Source organism: Gopherus evgoodei, chromosome 3 (genome assembly GCF_007399415.2).
Source record: "Gopherus evgoodei ecotype Sinaloan lineage chromosome 3, rGopEvg1_v1.p, whole genome shotgun sequence".
Lineage (NCBI taxonomy): Eukaryota > Metazoa > Chordata > Testudines > Testudinidae > Gopherus > Gopherus evgoodei.
In genome coordinates, this window is record NC_044324.1 from 85,007,416 (window position 1) to 85,027,981 (window position 20,566).

A 20,566-nucleotide genomic window follows, 5' to 3' on the forward strand; every position below is an offset into this window, starting at 1 on the left:
CCTGGATAGTATCTTGTGTTGCGAGATCTAAATGATGTGAAATGTTTAATACAATCAAAGAACATATGAACCATGTCCAGTAGATTTAGTAGGGGACTTTCTTTGTACTCTTTCTGAATGAGTGAGTGTTTCCCTGTAGAAGTGGCATGAGCTGTATGATGCAAGAAGGAAAGGGAACATTAAGAGAGGTACACACCGGACTAGAGTAAAGCTCTGAATTAAAATAAACTGCAATTAATGTGGGCTAGTGCTGAAATATAATCTTTGAAATGAATCAAACACACACCCTCCGATAAGAATATGATTAAACAAACTTGTTCCACACCAATGCCATCTACTGGATATTGATGGAAGCAGCAAAGAAACAGAGTAGAAAGTGTCCAAGAGAAATTGGAGGGTTGCCCTTTGGAACAAAACAAAACAAAGGTCACCATCCATGTGGGACCCCAGAGTAAACTGCAAAATCCAGAAGTACAACTAATGCCCAGGTAAACCCTGTGGAGAGGATTATTCCCCTGTTGCAGGGTTACCCAAGATAAGCAGAAGTGGTGAGATTTCATTTTAAAGACTGTATTTCTCCTTCTATCTTTAATATAAATAACTAAAGATTGTCTTGTTGAATTTACCCTCTTTAGTGAGTCCTCAAGTAACCATACTTTAGAACTAACTAATTCTGTATGCATGCTCTCCTTTATAAGTCCAAGCAAATTGGCTTGAGAGAGAGAAATCAATTTTAAGTGATTCCTTTGATAGGAAAGGGACAAATTTAAACTATCAAACTACAGGGAGTCCTCGGACTTCTGACAATTTGCAACTGACTGCCTGTTTCACCCCTACAACACTTGTTTCACCCTTTTGATGCTCACTTTGCATAAAGTTTTCTTGAAATCACTTCCAGGTTGTGTTATACAGTGCTAGTATGGAGCTGGAAGCGGGTCGCTTCTGACTGGCTTCAAGGCAGCACAGTAGCTTGTTGCCGCGTAAGGTTGCCTCTTGTTTTTGATTGGCTCCCAGCCCCGGACTCATCCAATCAGAAAGCTTGAACAGTGATTGGCTGAGGCTCAGCATGCGAGCCATTTTCCCTGGCTTTCTGACTACATAATCCTATCCAATCTTGCAGTTACATTTTATATTGTTACTCTAGAGGGAGACATACCATCCTGGTGTCACTTGTCTCAGTCCACTCTTCTTGATGTGGGGTCACCCTACTTAGCTTGGAGAAGAATTTCTGTATTTTAAGCAAGACAACTCCTCTCCCTGAACAATGTGCAACTTCATTAGTCTCCTTTATATAATATATAATGACAGTAGATTCTAGCCACTCAGATTCTTTCTAATCAACAATGACTAAGGGCATGGCTACCTTTGCAGATGCAGAGCGCTTTGAGTTAAACCAGCTTTCACAGAGTGTAGTAGGGAAAGCACTGTAGGCTGTCCACACTGACAACTGCCAGCGCACTGGCGTGGCCACATTAGCAGTTCTTGCAATGGCCAGAGAGAGCAGTGCACTAAGGTAGCTAACCCAGCATGCAAGTGGCTGCAATGTGGGGGTGGAGTGTGACAGGGAGTGTGTTGTGTGTATGTGGGGAGAGAGAGAGAGTGGGTTTTTAGGGGGCTGAGAGCATGTCAGCATGCTGTCTTGTAAGTTCAGACAGCAGCAGACCTCCCCCTCCCCCCCCCCACCTCTCTCTCTCTCACACACACAGCATTCCATAGTAATGCTTGCTTTCTCTCGGAGCAGATAAGCATGCCGGCTGTCAAACGGAGCTTTCAAAGGGCATATCTAAAACAATGACAAGAGTGGCCACTTGACTTAAGGGGATTATGGGACATTTCCAGAGGCTGATCAGAGCGCAGTAATGCAACACCTCGTTCACACTGATGCTGGAGCGCTCCAGCAGGGGCGCATCAAACGTTATTCTACTCGCCGAGATGGAGTACCAGAAGCTCTCTAGCCCTGGAGTCAGAGCACTCTACTTGCCTTGCCAGTGTGGATAGGTAGTGAGCCAGTGTGCCCAGGGCTCCTTTAATGCGCTGTAACTCGCAAGTGTAGCCAAGCCCTGTGTCATAAGGCTGTGTCATGGTTATTTTTAGTAAAGGTCACAGGCAATAAACCAAAATTCACGGAAGCCATGACCTATCTGTGACTTTTACTAAAAATAACTGTGACAAAATGGGAAGAGAGGGTGACTCACTTTGTGCAGTAACTGAAGTTCTTCAAAATGTGTCCCCTTGTGGGTGCGCCACTTCAGGTGACTGTTGTGTCCTGGCACCTTTGATTGGAGATTTTCGGTAGCAGCGCCTGGTCGGGCTGCAAGTGCGCAGCAGCTGTCTCGTGGTGCCGTTGGAGTCTCTTCAGCGCATGCATGGCCCAACCCCCTCGGTTCCTTCTCTACCGTAGAGTCCTCATGTCGAACTCCAAAGTAATAGGGAGGTGGGTGGGTAGTGGAGCACCCACAGGGACCCATATCTTAAAGAACCTCAGTTATTGCACAAGATGAGTAACCCTCTCTTCTTCTTCGAGTGCTGTTTGTGTGGGTGCTCCACTTCAGGTGACTGTAGAGCAGTACCCAATATGGTTGGGGGGACATGGAGTTATATACATAGTAGCAGCGTAAAGGACAGTAAGGCCGAATATGGCATCCACCCTGGAGTCCTGTGTAATGGAATAGTGCTTGAGAAAAGTATGTTCTGACACCCATGTGGCAGCTTTGCAAATATCCGAAATAGGTACGTTATGCAGGATTTCCATGGATTTTGCCATGGCTTGAGTAGAATGGGACCTGATCCCGAAAGGGGGTTCTATGTCATGGGTTTGATAGCATGATCAGATGTAGTCTGATATCCACTTGGAAAGTCTTTGCTTGGATATCGCAGCATCCTTGGATTGTTCAGTTGTCAGAACAAACAGTCTTGGGGATTTATGATTGTCCTGTCTAAGTAGCAGGTTATGGCCCTCCTAACATCAAGGGTGTGTAATGAAGACTCCTATGAGGATTTATGTGCTCTCGCCTTCAAAGTGTTGCAGTGGATGCACTTGGACGGTATGTACATCTGCCTGGGGCATCTCATGCAGAGGGAGTGCCCATCAGAGCGTGGCATAGCCCCCTTGCAAGAGTCGCATCTTTTGAAGCCAGGAAGCTTGACATGGCAAAAGTAAGCTTTGGTCCACTCAGGACCTTTTTTAATGGTTCGTGTTCCACAGAGAGCCATGAACTGCGAAACTACGAAAAACTAAGATTTTTTTTTTCAAACTAACAACTAACTAACTTATCTAAGGAAAAACATTTTTAACTGAGCTATTTTTATCTAATTATCTATGTTTCTATCTCTAGGGGAAGAAGTTGTCACACTGCCCCGAGCTCCATCTTCAGCCAAGGATAGTTGAGAAGAATTGAGGGGATCAGGCCGTTCGCACACTGAAGAGACTCCAATGGCACCACAAGACAGCTGCTGCACACGTGGCCCGATCAGGCGCTGCTACCCAAAATCTCCAATCAACAGTGCCAGGACACATCGTCACCTGAAGTGGAGCACCCACAGGGACAGTACTCAAAGAAATGGGGGATCCAGCATCCAAGGCTGTTGCGGCTCCATGGTTTCCCCTCCGCTGTCATGTTGGCAGAGAGCAGCAGGGTTCCCCCTCCACCTGTGGTGGCTGGGAGCTGCAGGGGGAACCCCCCTCTACTTATGGCAGCTGCAGAGTGGCCGTATTTCCAAAAGAAAAAACTGGATATCCCCAGCTGCTCGCCCGAGTGAAAGCTGTCGCCTGTCACTGGAGCCCTGCGGGGGCCCTCTCAGGAGGATGTAGTCAGTTGCTGGAACCCTGCCATGGCCCTCACTGGCTGATAGCTCCAGTCCCTCAGCCTGGGACTGAAGCAGAAAATGTCACAGAGGTCTCTGGAAGCCACGGATTCCATGAGTTCTGTGATCTCCGTGACATAAACGTAGCCCTACCAATGACTTCACTCATTTGAGCTCCTCTCTTGGCTTCCAGAGTTTTATAACACTGCTTCGTACTAGGCACGGTAGAACCTTGGTACTCTTGTCATTTCTGTTCTGACTGTTAAGAATAAAGTTTTCATTCACAGATTTTAATTAAAATCCTGAATTTTCTAGTGTCAAAAAACTTTTGCATACCTTATATTAATGTAAATACTTCAGAGTGTCACTAAGGTTTTAAAACAGGATTAAGTGGAAAAAAGTTCATTGGATCGTTTTTTTCCTTAAAAAAAACAAAAACCCACTTGCACTTCCCACAAGTAAGCTAAATTATATACCATTTCCAGGCTATTAATATTATCTCTAAAACAGCTAGCCGTAGATGTTTCCTCTACCCTCTGAAACAAAAAAAGAGTTGTCCCTAGAATTCAAGAACACAGACAGTTCTGTGTTTGGCCATGCTAGCTTTACAACAGATATCTAGAAAACTTAAGGGACTAATTACATTATGAAATCTAGACATTATGAAACCTAGACAGATTCAAAAAAGCAAGTTAAAAGTAACTTCAGGTACTACAACTGTCCCTATATGTGTCAGCAATTTTGTGTGGTTTTTTTTCAGTGCATGAAATGCAAATATGGCAACACTAAGAACTGAAAATATAATCAACTTAATGATTTTCATTGTACAACATACATTTAAAAAGTAAACAAAGAGCATAAAGGCCAACATGTAAATTATTAAAGTGAAACAGTAGAAATATCTAATGTATAAAGATAAAGTAATCTATTTTCAAAAATTAATTTTTAGTTGATAAGGTCCCTTTAATCCAGAAGGATTTTCCTCTTTCACCTCAGAGCATTTGTACAGAGTCTTGATATATTTCACGGCATCACTTGATCCCTTGCTTTACTTTCCTGAGCAGGTCATGTCCATCTACACTCACATTCCATTTGTGAGAATTAATCTACAACGTCTCTAACACCAACTGAATAATAATGTTGTTTATGTTATGAGATACCTCATAGTCTCTTCCTGCTTACACACCACACTTGTCATTTTTGCACAGATTCATTTAAGATTATTCAAATACTCATCTCACTTTTTAATACCTGCTGTGTCTCCTTTTTCCATTTCAGTTCCCCTCCCCTCTTTATTTCTACCCAATTTATAGGAGTTTAGTTATTTTCTGTAATACTCTGAAGTGTAACAGTTACGATATTCTTCTATAACCCTAATGGACATTATCAATAAGTTAAATTACCATCAGCTTTGCCTCAGGATGTTCATATGCCTGAAGCATTCTATCATCTCATAACAATACAGTTTGCTTTAGTCAGAGTTCTTAAATTATTCCATTTTTTCTAGATCCTTACATTTTAAAATAATGATTTCCAGGAATATTTACCTGTTTAACTGATCAAAGTATAAACAAAGAATGTTTCTTAAATATCATTTAGATATGGCTATTTTAGAGAAACACTGTCAATTTAAATTACATAGGATGAAATCCTGGCCCCACTGAAGTCAATGGGAGTTAGAGTGGATAAAAATCCATGATTTAAAAAAAAATCAGATTTTTTTTATTTAAATTGGATTTTTTTGATAAAATGCTTTTTGAGGAAAAAAACCTATCTAAAGACAGTTTTAATTATGATACATTATAGCTCAAAGATACCTCCTCATGGAATTGGAATTATAAATTCTAATTCTATTGGATGAGACATATTCATGTAATGTTTAAGAAAAGTTTTGTAAATAAGTTCCAATAGTTCATGGAATAGGGACCCAATCTTAAGGGATTCCAGGGACTTCTGTATAGATTATTTAGGTTAATCCTTCAATCTACCCAATGTGATTCAGTGCTCATCTTAGAAGATACCCGCTACTTAGTTTTGCAGTTCTCAAACTGTGGATTTGCATCTCCAGAGATAACATGCTTGTTAACAGCAAAAATGTTTAAATAAAAAAATAAAATATAGATGTGAGAAATAACAGACCTCAACCCTATTGTCCCTCTGCAAATTTGTGTACCTCTCTCTGAAAGTGTGAAGTTTCAAAAAGTTCAATGAATAGAAGATTGTTGTAGGCGGAATAGACCTGGACAAGGAAAAGAAGTCTGGAGATAAATGTGAGAAGGGTGGAACAGGCAGTAAAAACAAAAGAGAAACTGTTTGAGAAGCATATTCCAGAAGTCTTGAGGTCTTTCTGAGTGTAGCCTTCATTGATCTGCGATCTACCATACCATTCACTCACTAGAAGGGAAAACCTATCATGGCAGCAGGCTGTAAAAGAGACCCAGTTTGGAAATATTTTAATGAAGTTCCTCTACCTGTGGGTAAGACAGGCATGCATGCAAAATGAAAACAGTGCAACAAAGAAATGCAAGGCCTAGTTTCCCAAATGAAACCAAATCATGAGAAGTGTTCCTTCTCAGGAGGGAGCTGCGTTGAAGATGATGAAAGGAACATGCAGGATCTTCAGGTTGGTAAACTTTTTTATTTCATACTTCTTTCTTAAGGATCGCCTGTCTTCCTTCTGGACTATTCTTGAATTCTCATGTTTGAGCAAAAAATATAGTTGTTACTCTATGATACTATCATTTTAGATGCAGTTGTGATAAAAAAATAAATAGCTGAAATAGGCAGATCTTCCTTTTACAATTTTACCTTTAAAGTAGTACTGAGTGTCAGTGAATACTATTAAATGAGCAGTATGGTAATAATAATTAAACAACTGCATTAACTTATTTTGTTTAGGAGAATCCATCCTCCACATACAGGATTCTGAAGACTATCCACCTTCAAGATCACCATCGTTTTCTATAGTTTCAGAGTTATCTGCCAATGATAATGTTTCAGTCACATCATGTATGTCACATAGCCACAGTTTAACACTTATAGCAAAAAGAAAAAAAAAAAATCTCCATCATCCAGAAACAACCATAGATAAGTTTGTGATAAGAGCCAGCAGATTACAAAAAGAGGTAACTGATGAAAAAATTGCCTGGTTTGTTTATGCAACTCTCCTTTCCGTATGGTTTAGAAGTTGAACCCACACTTCATTAACATGGTTCAGTTATTAAGGCCAGGATACAGTCCACCCAACAGAGCAGGTGCTGCAGGCAAACTGCTGTATGAAAGAGAAATTGAGCACTGTGCAAAAGGTCTGGATGTTGATGAGTGGAGCAATGTCCACAATGATCCTGTTGAATGTGCTTGTGTGACAACAGAAGAAGGGAATGTCTTCCTTACAGAAACAATTGAGACATCAGGAAATGCACACACAGCAGAATACTTACAAGAAGTAGCAGTAAAAGCTATAACTGTAAAAAAAAGATTCAAATGTCTAGTACGTAGCTCGGTCACAGACAATGCTGCAAATGTGTCCAAGATGAGAAGAAATTATTTAGAAGAGAGTCCAAAGCTAATAACATAGGGTTGCAGTGCTCATCTGATGCACATCCTAGCCAAAGACTTCAGCGTTCCAGAAATAAAGGCTAATGTTGTTGAAACTGTAAAATACTTCCGTAACAACCCTTTGCAGCAGCTGCTCTGAAGAAAGTGGGAGGAATCAAAGTAACTCTCCCACAAGACGTGTGATGGAAGTCAGTAGTGGACTGTTTTGAGCACTATATCAAGAACTGGCCTAATCTGATGCTGTTTGTGAACAAAATAATGAAAAAATAGATGGCACTGTCACAGCCAAAGTTCTCATCATTGGGCTTAAGAGAAATGTTGAACACATGCTGTGTACCCTGAAACCTATTTCTGTAACCTTGAACAAAATGCAGGGAAATAGCTGTTTTACTGCTGACGCTTCTGAAATTTGGAAGGAACTGAATGAGATCTTAAAAAGCGAAATATGCAATGACAGAGTTAAATTACAAGTATTAAAAAAACGAATGGGACAAGCACTATCTCCAGCTCATTTTCTTGCAAATATTCTCAATACTCGGTACCGGGGTCAAACCTTAACTGCTGAAGAAGAGGAGTTGGCGATGACATGGACATCCAGCAATAATCTCTCCATAATGCCAACTAAATAAACTTCAGAGCTAAGGGTGAAACACTCAAGAAATATATGTTTGCTGATGATGTTTTAAAGAAAGCCACATCAGTGAACTGGTGGAAGTCACTTAAGCATTTGGATTTAGAGAGTATTGAAGTGATAATCTCACTTTTAACAGCAGTAGCTTCTTCTGCTGGTGTAGAAAGAATATTTTCTTCCTTTGGATTAATCATTCCAAGCTGAGAAATCGTTTGGGACCTGAAAAAGCAGGAAAGCTTGTTTTTCTTTTCCAGATTATGAACAAACAGGAAAATGAGGGTGAAGACGACTGAGTTATCTGCAGAAGCCAATATTTTAAGTGTCTCATGTTGACCTGGCTGACACAGTCGATTTAATTTTTGTTTTGTTTTTTAAATATTTTATTTAACTATTTTAGTTTAAAACAATTTTAACAAAAACAAAACTGATTTTAAAAAACTTGAATGTTTAACTTGTTTTGTTAAAATACTATATGTTTGCTAGTGAAGAAAAAAAATCACAGAATACATAACATTGTTGTTTTAGTTAAAAAAAAGAATTTAAAAAGAATTTAAATGTCTCTGGTGATGTTCTCCTCCTAATACAGCATGGCAAGAAAATCCTCCCAATGACTTCATAAATATCTGCTTCAATGTTTGCTGTTGAAGAAAAAAATCCAGAATACTTAACATTGTTTTAGTTAAATAAAACAATTTAAATGTCTGTCTGGTGATGGTCTCCTCCTAATACAGCATGACAAGAAAATCCTCCAAATATAAAGATTAACCTGTTGAACTGCAGATAGCTCACCTCCCAATTATTTCATAAATATTTGCTTCAATTACCTTTGGTAAATGAAATAAGCAAACAATCATTCATTTTCTGATATAGCTGTAAAACTAATCTGAAAAGTTTTCAAAATAAATCACTTAAAAATGTGTACCTTCTAAAAATGAAACCTATATCTGTGAGTTGTGAAGCATATTTATTAAGGTTATAACAACTAACAAGAATGCACTTTTATGTAGAAATCCGTGATTAAATCAAGTCTTCCTGACTAGTGATTTAAATCAAATCCACCCTGATATGAGGCCAGAATTTCACCCACTATTACCAAAATATTTGATTTTTTAAAATATATTTCCCTTTAAGTTATCTAAGATAGTATTAGTATAATTGATAGAGAATGTAATTTGTTTACAATATGATTTTTAAACTGCATCAGAGGAAGGTCCAACATCCAAATAATGGAGGCACATGAAGCTATGTGTGGAATGCTAAAAGGCTACTTGATAGATTTCCCTCTGTTGAGGAAGGTCCATCTTTATCCAGAGAGTGGCCATATTACAAAAGGAAGTCACACTAATGCAATGCTTCCCAGACTGGGGTTCACAAACCCCTGGGGGTTCACACAATTTTACAGGGGGGTTGCCAGAAAAATTTCCTTAATGGCGGCCAGAGGACCCTGGGCATGGGAGGCAGCAGGTGTGACCCAGTTGCAGACCCAGCCCGAGCCCTGTGGAGCACTGAGTGGGCAGCCTGAGCCCCACGGGGCCAGCAGCCCCAAGCCCCGGCCAGCAGAGGCGCTGGCAGCCCAAACCCCATGCAGCGTGAGGCTGGGCAGTTTGAGCCAGCAGCCTGAGCCCCAGCAGTCAGTGTGGGCCAGCAGCCCAAGCCTCACGGAGTGCGGAGCCGGCAGCCCACACCCCGGCCAGCAGGGGCCAGCTGCCTGAGCCCCATCGTGGGCAGGGAGGCAGCTGGGACCCTAGGCATGCAGGTGGTAGCTTGGATCCCTGTCTTTGGCAGACGGGAAGTTGGGTGGCATAAGGGGCAGAGTGAGCAGGGGCCACATTGTAAATAGGAGGTGGTCCAGGCTAATTTGTCCCTCGTGGTGCACCTGGCCCTGGTGGAAAAAAAGGTGTTTGCGCGCCAAACCAGCCGGAACCAGGTAGTAGTCACTGTAGCAGCATTCGGGTGACTCAATAATTCAATACTAAGTCATTTTCTCTGGAGTGCTGTTTTGCTTCAGTGAAAGGTGAGTGAATGTTAGCATCACACTGAGGAGATTTAAACTTAAATCTCTGGAAATATTCATTTTTAGGAGGGGGTTCATGAGACTTCACATTTTAGTGAAAGGGGTTCACGGGTTATTAAAGTTTGGGAATCACTGCACTAATGCCTATGAGAAATATGAGTTCCTCTAATATCTATGCTCCCTTAAAACACACTCAAATTCATTTAGCAACAAACAAATGGGAAGCAGATTTCCCTTCCTTGGTGCCAGAAAATGACAGAAACAGGTCAATACCCAGTGATGAAACAGAAAAATTTGTCTTTTTTAAATTATTTGTAAAAACAGAAAGAGACATCTCTACAGAGCAAAAGAGATAAAACAGTGCTTCAAGATATGTGCCCTCACAGTAAAATCTTTCAAAAAACTGGCCAAAACATATAAAAGATAGTACGTTTTCACTCAAGAGTGAAAATCCTGTGTAAATCGTATATTTAAAAAAAAAAACCACCCAATAATTTAGTTCACTAGTCCTGATTCTTAAGGGTATCGTATAGCTGCGTGACTAACAAGCCTCAGCCAAAAAAACCTCCCAAAAACTCAAATGGCTGCATGCACTTTTTTCTGCATGACTCCTAAAAATACAGATAATTTAGCAATCATCTCCAAGGTCTGAGAGAACACTTAAAATTGTTCTAAATAAATCTTGTTCACATATGACCATAAATAGGCCATGCTTATTCAGATTATTCATTAATCAAGTTATGAATATTTAGTGTTTATTCTGGGAATGCTGACTACAAATCACTGCAGCTATCATTTCCATAGATAAGCAAAAGGGCCAATCAGTAAATGAACCCTATCCTAGACCAATGTCATGTTGTTATTTTGCAGAGTTTGTAATCCTTTAAATTTGGGCAGTTATTCCACTACCAATGGCACCAATGTCTAAGTAATACAGTTAAATATCATGCATTAAATTTTCAGAGATTAATCTGTACTGAACATGTAAAAAATGAAAGTTGCACTGTGTATTTATATAAGCTTGAACTTACACACATTTCTAGTTTTCAACAGGCAGAGTTAACAGGAATGACACTACTGAGCATCTATATGACAGAAGGCACCAAATGTATCTAACTGCACAGCCAGCATTAGAAGATGCTTTTGTATATTAAATTATGTAATGTCTTGTTTCCTACAAATCTACATATAAGGAGAGATGCACCTTGAATGATATTTAGAAAAAAAAAGAAGGAATTTTCAGAGTATTTTGTACTCCAAAAGGAAAAAGTGGTTGTAGTACTGCAAAAATGTATCAGAAATGAATATATGTGAGTGGAAAGAATATATAGAAAAAAAGTTACATTAGACTAAACATTTCTGTTTTATCAGTGAAGTTCAGCTTCCATCTGCTGGTTATCTTTTGTTTACAGAAGTCATTTTCTGTTTACAGTGAAGTGCCCTAATAGATACTGTTTAAGGCAAATGAGCAAAAAAGCACAAAGTGAGACATTAGCAAAACAGGAACATGGTGGTTGTACCAAAAAGTGTCCCTGTAATTTAGCTGTTTTTGATGAACTATGACTACATAGTCATTTTTTCCAGTTTGGCATGAAGGTGCATATGAAGATATTTTAACTTACATTACACTCCAGTGATTACTTAGGGTCCCACTCCTGCAAGCTGCTCCACATGGGTCAACTCCTTTGCCCACAAGGAGACTCATTTACTTCAGTGGGGCTCTTCATGGGCTCAGGGACTCATCCCCAAAATGAAGCAGTTTGCTGGATCCTGGCCTAATGAATGATCTGAAAATATAATCCCATACACCACTTACTAGCTCTGTCCATGAGCTAGTCACTAGAGTTTAAACTCAACTTATCAATTCACTGAAAGCAGACCTTCAGTAATATACTGTTACCTCAATATAATCCCACCCGATATAACATGAACTTGGATTTAACGTAGTCAAGCAGTGCTCTGGGGGGCCGGGGCTGCGTACTCCGGTGGATCAAAGCAAGTTCAATATAACACGGTTTCATCTATAACGCTGTTAAGATGTTTTGGCTCCCAAGGACAGTGTTATATCGAGGTAGAGGTGTATACCTGAGTTTGTGCTTTACTAACTTACAGGACCGCTTTTTGACAGTTCTCTTTCATATAGCACACAGTAAGAAATATAATCAGTTCAATATCACAGCAATTCCAAAATACTGACATTTAATGGCTTCATCTATATCAAGGACATTTTGAAGGTATTATTTGTGAAAAAATTTTTATAGCGTAATTCCAATTGGAGTCTCAATATTACAGAAGAAAGTTAACATGAGTTCTTATTAAGAGAAACTTTTCTGTATGAGATATATTTAATATATGTAATCTATCACATTAAACTGGCTTCTACTGTTGTGTGCAATCTCTCCTTGTTTTAGCTGGAAAATATATTAAATTGAACGATTTCCTACATCAAAAAATCCTGCCCTTCATGGTAAAACACAACGAAGTTGCATGCCTGCCTTTTGATACAAGCATGAGGTCTAAAGGCTTTTAAATATTTAATAATGAAACAACTGAACAGCAGCTCAGAAAACAGGGCCTGCTGAAATACCTCAGTATATTGAGCACTGACCTGCTAAATCCAGAAACAGATATGGCTCCCCTGTTTCCTGTCCAAGATAAATTCAGCCATTGGACCAGAGTGCAGCGAGACAGTAGATATTCCAGAGATGTGTCATTTATCCTTGCCCAGTAGGGTTGTAAACTGAGGTGAATGTATTGTAGAGGATCACAGCAATGCTGATATAGTAGCTTACAAGTCTGTGCTAGTCTACACAGGTCTGGTACTGTAAGGTGACTCAAAATCAACTGAATGAGCTATATTAAAAACACAAAAAACAGATCACAGAATTCAAAATGTGAAGGGAAACTTGCCAAGCAGTAAGAAAATATACTGTTAATTACAAAGTTAATATTTTTATTTAAAGTAGTGTCTCAAATAAACCATAGATTAACAATTAAATAAGAAATCACCACCTTATCAGTTAGATAACATTAAGCAACAGTGGAAAAGCAGCTCAGCATATAAAAGAAACAGAAGCTTTCTAACTATTAAGAAGCTTCTTACCCAAGCTAATTTGAACAGTTGTATAAATAAATGTAAACCCTATGTTTACATAGCTTCCTTCACAGTCTGCTCTCTGAGTTGACCAGACACTGAATTGACATCCTCTCTCTTCTTCCCTGCATTTGTTTTTCAGCTAGTAGCACATTTGCAAGAGACAATTAGACTCTGCTCCATAGGTACTGGAACTGCCGCACCCTGGGGTTGAAGTGGTTTCCATCACATACAGGGTTTACAGTTTGGTTCAACGGCTTTCAGCAACTCCACTATACAAATTGTTCCAGCACCCCTGCTCTGCTCCAATCTCCCCATTCCCTGATCTTCCTGGGATTTAGCCCTCTGTTCCCTGCTGTAAGATTCAACTATGCTTCAGCCTCAGCCCTACACCTCCCAGGCCCCATGGTTCTAGTTGCAGTCACATCTACACTACTCGCCGGACCAGCAGGTAGTAACTGATCTATCGGGGATCAATTTATCGCATCTAGTGTAGATGTGATAAAATCGATCCCCAATCACTCTGCCATCGACTCTGGAACTCCACGCGGTGAGAGGCAGAAGCGGAGTCTACAGGGGAGCGGCAGTGGCCGACTCGCCTCCGTCCTCATGGCCAGGTAAATCGACCTAAGATACGCCGACTTCAGCTACGCTTTTTGCATAGCTGAAGTTACATATCTTAGGTCAACAGCTCCCCCCATGTAGATCTAGTAAGTAAATGTGACCAGTGTACAACTCTCTCACTTTCTGACCTTTTTTCCTAGACCTAATCACTCTCTTGCTTTGTGCTTGGGGTTCCATCCCTTCCCTGTACCAGATGTAACTCTAAACACAAGTTCTTTAGCCAGTACCAAAGCAAACAGCCATGACTCCAAAAAACTCCCAAATCTGCCTCCCCACCCCTACTACACACCTTATAATGCCCTACTTCAATTACTCTTGCTTTCCCTACCCTGTTTCACTTGAAAACATGGATAAATATAAATATGGATACTCATTTAAAAAGGAGAAAAAAAACCAGGAGAACTGCCACACAAAAACTTTGTTCGATTAGAGATTGACAGAAAATGCACTCAATCATTACACTCATTAACCATGAAAGAAATCTCCAGTTAAGACAACATTAACACACACAAACACCTAAAGGCAAATGATTTAAAGACAGTCAAAAAATTTTCCAACAGAATTTTTTTTGGCCAGTAAACGCAGATTTGTTGAAAGCGAAACATTTAGAAGCAATGTCCCAGTTTTGACAAAAGTTTGTTTAAAAACAAAAATTGAAATAAATGTTTTGCTCCATTTAACCTTTATTGAACATGTTTTGATTCTTAATTTTTAAAATTTTATATATTATAAAATCAAATCGAAATAGGAATGAAACATTTCAATTTTGTAAAAACAGAATATTTCTATGTACCCCAAATGAATTCCACACCCCCCCCCCACCCCGAATTCCACTTAACAGGACATTTCAACACTTTTTTGTGTTCTGTTTCAGAATGGAAAAAAATTTCTAAGTCACAAAATTCCCTGCAAAATGAAACATCTGGTTCCCACCCAGCTCTAGATTCTGTACTCAGCTATAATAAACACAAACTCACTCTCAGACTCCTTGGCTTCACACACGTCCTTTAATTTCTAACATACAAACAATAAAATTTGTGCACTCGTTTATTTCCTTACAACCACACAACTTTAACTTCAGTCTTAATGTTCTTCCATGTACAAACATCAGACTTCACATGTTTACAGGGAAATTCTTTTTAACTAGCTGAGGTTGGAGTTCAGGTTGTGCATTTCAATGAGACTGTGAAGAACTGAACATGCATTTTGTGATTGGTTACAGCTGCAATAGAAAGGAAATACACTGCATAGCTGAGGAGTTAGTGCTTTTAGGTATTGTGATATATGAATAATTTCATGGGAGTCAAGGTAGCATGACATTAAATACTAGCTTAACTAAAGTTCCTTGATTTTGGCATTGTTAAGAAATGCATATAGAGCTACAGTTGCTTAACAAAGTTCATTGTGTGGTTCTATTATACCTCTAATACATATGCTTTCACTAAAATTATAGAGGCGTTTGTAAATTTTCAGCTATTCCATTTTTTATAATCCACCATAAATATATATTTTCTGAATATTCACTACTCCCTCCAAGTTTTTTTCCACTGCAGTAAAATATCCACTGTTTATCTAAGATCTTTAGTGACTTATAGTGCTCTCCTGTTTAATAGGCAAGCTGACCAACAAAGGGAATAAAAGTCAGCAAAACCTACTTCCAGAATTATGCTGACATAATTTCTGATAAATTAACATTAATTTCAACTGCAATGAAAACTGGAGATGGAGAACATCAAAGTTTGGCTAAATGGAAAAAATACTTTGACTTCTGAGCACTACAAAACAGTGGCAAGACTATGAAAAGCAGTCACCAATGTCCCTTTAAACTAATTATTTTAAAAGTATTTCCTAACCTACAGAACGCTACCTCTGTACCACCTATGATGAAATCTCTTACAATATCAGCCTCTTAACCAGAAAATTTAATGCCAACATTTTATTTTATTTACTAAAATTAGACTATTTTTCATTTTAGATATTACAAAAAAGTATAATAAAATGTCACTAAGATTATGACACTGAGATTTAAATACTTTTTGCTCACTTTTGATTAAACAAATAACAGGGTCTAAGTCTAAAGGCTAACCACCATTAATCATTGCTAGTCTGGTCTGCTGTCTGTCAGAAACCTGCTTTTTGCGTGTGTGTGTGTCTGTGTGTGTCTCCTAGCATAAAGTATAAATTGATACTATAATGAATATGTGATGTGCTATACTATTCTGTGTTCAGGACAACTCCCAGAATGCAGCTGAACTGAATATCTGCTTTTGAAAACTAATCTCATAACGTGGAATTTCCTTCAAACTGTTGTTACTATGCACAGATGAAGAATTATAGATTCATAGACTCTAGGACTGGAAGGGACCTCGAGAGGTCATCGAGTCCAGTCCCCTGCCCTCATGGCAGGACCAAATACTGTCTACACCATCTCTGATAGACATTTATCTAACTTACTCTTAAATATCTCCAGAGATGGAGATTCCACAACCTGCCTAGGCAATTTAGTCCAGTGTTTAACTACACTGACAGTTAGGAACTTTTTCCTAATGTCCAACCTAAACCTCCCTTGCTGCAGTTTAAGCCCATTGCTTCTTGTTCTATCATTACAGGCTAAGGTGAACAAGTTTCCCCCCTCCTCCTGATGACACCCTTTTAGATACCTGAAAACTGCTATCATGTCATCTTTGTTACAAAGAGAAACAGCATAGAGGGTATTTAAAACCATATATGATTTCAAAAGAAAGGAAACAGAATACAAAAAAAAGAGTTGTTTTCTTACGATAAGACAGAAAAAAAATATAACAACACGGATACATACTTTTTATCTTATCCAAGATGAATAAGTACAGAGTATCCTGCTTTTAAAGAGGATAACTCATTAGATCAATATATGCTAGAATAGCATGAACATTCAAAGATTGGACCTGCATTCAAAGCACCAGTTTGGAAGTTTCCATTTGCAATTCGAAAGAATTATCAGTGACCAAACTCAAAAAGAAAAAAGGAAAAGGTTATTCTTTATACACAGTAAAGGTAATCATCTATCTTACATCTCCATTTTGTCATCATAGCCCATGTTCTCACATTGCACTACTCATTTGTTTGCAAGGAGCTCAAGATGTATATATAAGATTATAGAAATACCTTCCTCCATTAAGGCACAGGGTGTTTATAAAGTTATGAACTGATAGATTCTCATCAACCCCAGGGAGTTCATCAGACAACCACCAACACGACTTGGCCCTCTAGCTAAGTCTCAAATTCTGCAGTTACAAACGTCACCGAGGCTGGTAAGCCAGAATGACGTGACCACCCCAGAAAGGATGAAGGGAAAAAGGACACCAGAGAGAATGTAGGAATATTTATAAACTAAAAACCTGATACACCCCTTTTATCGTCATCATCATCTACACCTAGTCTTTAGTCCATTTCCCAATGACTTCTCTTATCTTTCAGGCAAGTCCAGTTTCTTAGGAAGGAAGGCCTCAACTCTATCCAAACTCAGTACCTTTTCCCCAACGTGATAACCTCTCCTCTTACCTCTTTCTGGAGCTGTTTTTCCCCTTGGCACTCCCTCAGCCTCCCAGTCTCCTTGAGTGTTGACTCTGCTCTCCCCACCTGGAATGAGCTAGGTCTGGGCTTATTAAAACCCCAGGCCCCTCTCACCACCAGCATCCTCTGAGAGGGCTAGTTAATTGGAGTCAGCTAGTTGCATTTTTCTTTTCTCCCCAACCTGACAGTTCACTTTCACATTTTTGTGTCAGAGGTAGGACTGCTTCCCAGGGAAACTCTGGAATTGCCAGAAAGGTAAGGGAACTTATGGGGAAATAGAGACTAAAACTTTAGGTGCAGATCATGATAAACTACCAATACACCCCTTTATATGTATCCCTACATTCTTTCTGGTACCCTTTCCCCACCACCGCCCTTTTGGTGATGGTCAGGTCATCCTAGCTCATCAGACTTGGTAACATTTGGAGCTGTGTTTGGGGCTTAGCTGGAGGGCCAAGTCACATTAGTGTTTGTCTTCTGAACTCCCCTGGAGCTGACGAGAAGCTACTGGTTCATACAGGTGAGAACTAATTTCCCATTACACTAATTCTTAGCTCTTCAATGCAAGGAATATATCTTTAACCGTACTGTAACCACTAAATGCACTGTTTATCTTCAGCAATAGCATTTTATTATGAGCAAAAGCAAATTACAACTTCATTTAACCAATAATTTCCTTTCCAAGACTGAGTCAAGTTTGCACAGACTCTGGTTCTTCCCTTCTCCTTGGCCAGACAAGTGGGTGTGGGGAAGAATCAAATCCTATAATTTTTGCTTTTTCTAGGAATCTCTACCAAGTTCTCCAATTTGATTCCTTCCAATCTAAAAGAAAATGTGTGTTAACCTACATTAGCTCCTTATTCAGAACAAAGTTCCTCTGGATGAGAGTCTAGCCAGAAAAATCATCAGGTAAATGGCATAATTTTCCATCTCCACGACCAGGTCTGCTACAGCAGTACTTCATCAAGCACCTAAGCTGTGAAAAAGGGAGCATGGACAAGCTATCAGGAAAAAAAGTGTGTACTAGAAGCACTGGTGAAAAAGATAGGAAGGGGAGACAGTATACTCCAGCTCCCTATCCTTATAGCAAATGGCTCCTTAAGGAACACACAGCCCTAAGTACCATGTGACTAAAGGTTTTATCAGCAAATGCACATACATTCAATGCAAAGTAAATGTGTGGAGAGAGTGTCAAGTGACTGCTTTGCAGAATTCGTCCATGGATGTTTTTCTTTACTCAAGTTGCCAAAGCCACTCAGGTGGAGCAGGCTTTCATTCTTACTGAGCAAGCAACTTCAATCACCTATGTGGTGCTACAGGATGCAGGCTTTGATCAATGTGGAAAAAACATACTACAAATAATCTAGAACCTTGAAAGGAAAAAACCAGGACCCAGTGGATTCTCTTATGACCCATGGACTTCCTGCTGCCAACTGGCAGAGAAGAAGCATAGAGTTTTAAAGGGATCCCCTGGGTTGTATATCTGCCTAATAGTTGACCAAAGGGTGGCACATGAGGTGTCTACTGAGAGCCAACAGCCCACTGGTGATCATAATAGTTGCGAAATGTGTGTCTGGATGATATTTAAAGAGTTATGTTGTCAAGGTTTTTTCCCCACTTTGAACTTTAGAGTTCAAGAAGTGGGGATCTGCATGATCACTTTTAAGCTTAATTACTAGCTTAAATCTGGTACGCTGCCACCAGCCAGAAGTCTGTGTCTGGCACACTTTCTGTTCCCCCAAAACTTTCCCTGGGGAACCCAAGACCCAAACCCCTTAGGACTTAAAACAAGGAAAAATTAACCATCCCCCTCCTTTTCTCCCCAGACTCTCCCCTCCCCGGGTTGCCTTGAGAGGCTTACACAGATCCAAACTCCTTGGATCTTAAAACAAAGAGGAATTAACCATCCTCCCTCCTTTCCCCCCACCAATCCCTGGTGAGTTTAGACTCAATCCCTTGGATTCTAAAACGAGGAAAAATCAATCAGGTTCTTAAAAAGAAAGCTTTTAATTAAAGAAAGAAAAGGTAAAAATTATCTCTGTAAAATCAGGATGGAAAATGCTTTACAGGGGGTACTCAGATTCACATAGACTAGAGGGACCCCCCCCCCACACAGCCTGAGATTCAAAGTTACAGCAAACAGAGGTAAAAATCCTTCCAGCAAAAAGACACATTTACAAGTTAAGAAACAAACATAAGACTAATCCGCCTTGCCTGGCTATTACTTACTATTCTGAAACATGAAAGACTGATTCAGAAAGATTGGGAAAGCCTGGGTGTACATCTTGTCCCTCTTAGTCCCAACAGCGAACAACGAACAAAACAAAAAGCACAAACTAAGACTTCCCTCCACCAAGATTTGAAAGCATCTTGTCCCCCTATTGGTCCTCTGGTCAGGTGTCAGCCAGGTTTACTGAGCTTCTTAACCCTTTACAGGTAAAAGAGACATTAACCCTTAACCATCTGTTTATGACATATGTATTTACACTAAAAATTATGTTCTCAAGGTGCTGGAGTTAAGACAGATCACCAGGAGGTGAAATACCTCAGAAACGTTATTTTCAGGCAGGAGGTACCTGACACCTATCTCTCAGTCATGTGTGTATTATTTGTCTCACAATATAGGTCTATCTGCATATTAAGTCAGGTGAACTGAGAGATTGCAAAATCTGCAAGAAAGAAAGTTTGCAGGAGGAAACAAAGAGCAAGAGGGAGGGGTCCTGTTTATTAATAAAGAAAAAGGACTGTTCTCATATATCAAGGGAACACACAGGACTCTTCACATAGGAGGCAAATGGACTGCCTTGAAAGGAGGGTCACAGCCAACCTGGCTGTAAAGTGCTACATGGATTTTGGATGTACAATACTCTACAAGGCCTGAGAGTATTTTGTTAATTAAGTCTAGGCTCTAGAATGCATGCTATGAATTTATTTTATATGTAACCATTTGTTTCCAATACTTCTCCTTGTTGTTACTTGAATCTGTGCTTTGCTAAATAAACTTAGATATGTATATAATAAAATCAAATGTAAGTAAAGCAGAGAGATGTGATCAGAAGTGGAACTAGTAAGCTGGCGTGTTCTGTTTGTTTGGTAGCAGCAAATCTGTGAACACTACAAGTATTTGGTGGATCAGGGGCTGGACACGCACAAACATAAAATGTCCTTGATACCTGAGAAACCATATAAATGCATTCATGAAACCCAACATATTAAAAATGGGTAAAAAAAAACAGGGAAAAGCAGTACACTAAAAGGAGAAAAAAATGGAGACACACAAACAAGAGAC

The 20,566-nt window shown here is 39.5% G+C and overlaps 1 protein-coding gene across 5 annotated transcripts in view; it reads right to left on the reverse strand.

The window, feature by feature from the left end:
* Nucleotides 1-20,566, reverse strand: part of FBXL4 (F-box and leucine rich repeat protein 4) — a 94,812-nt gene that overhangs the window by 43,602 nt on the left and 30,644 nt on the right. For all 5 annotated transcript variants that reach the window (XM_030555992.1, XM_030555987.1, XM_030555989.1 and 2 more), the window contains one exon: nt 12,616-12,860. In XM_030555992.1, the coding sequence (XP_030411852.1) occupies nt 12,616-12,860 (245 nt within the window). The remainder of the gene's footprint in view (nt 1-12,615; nt 12,861-20,566) is intronic.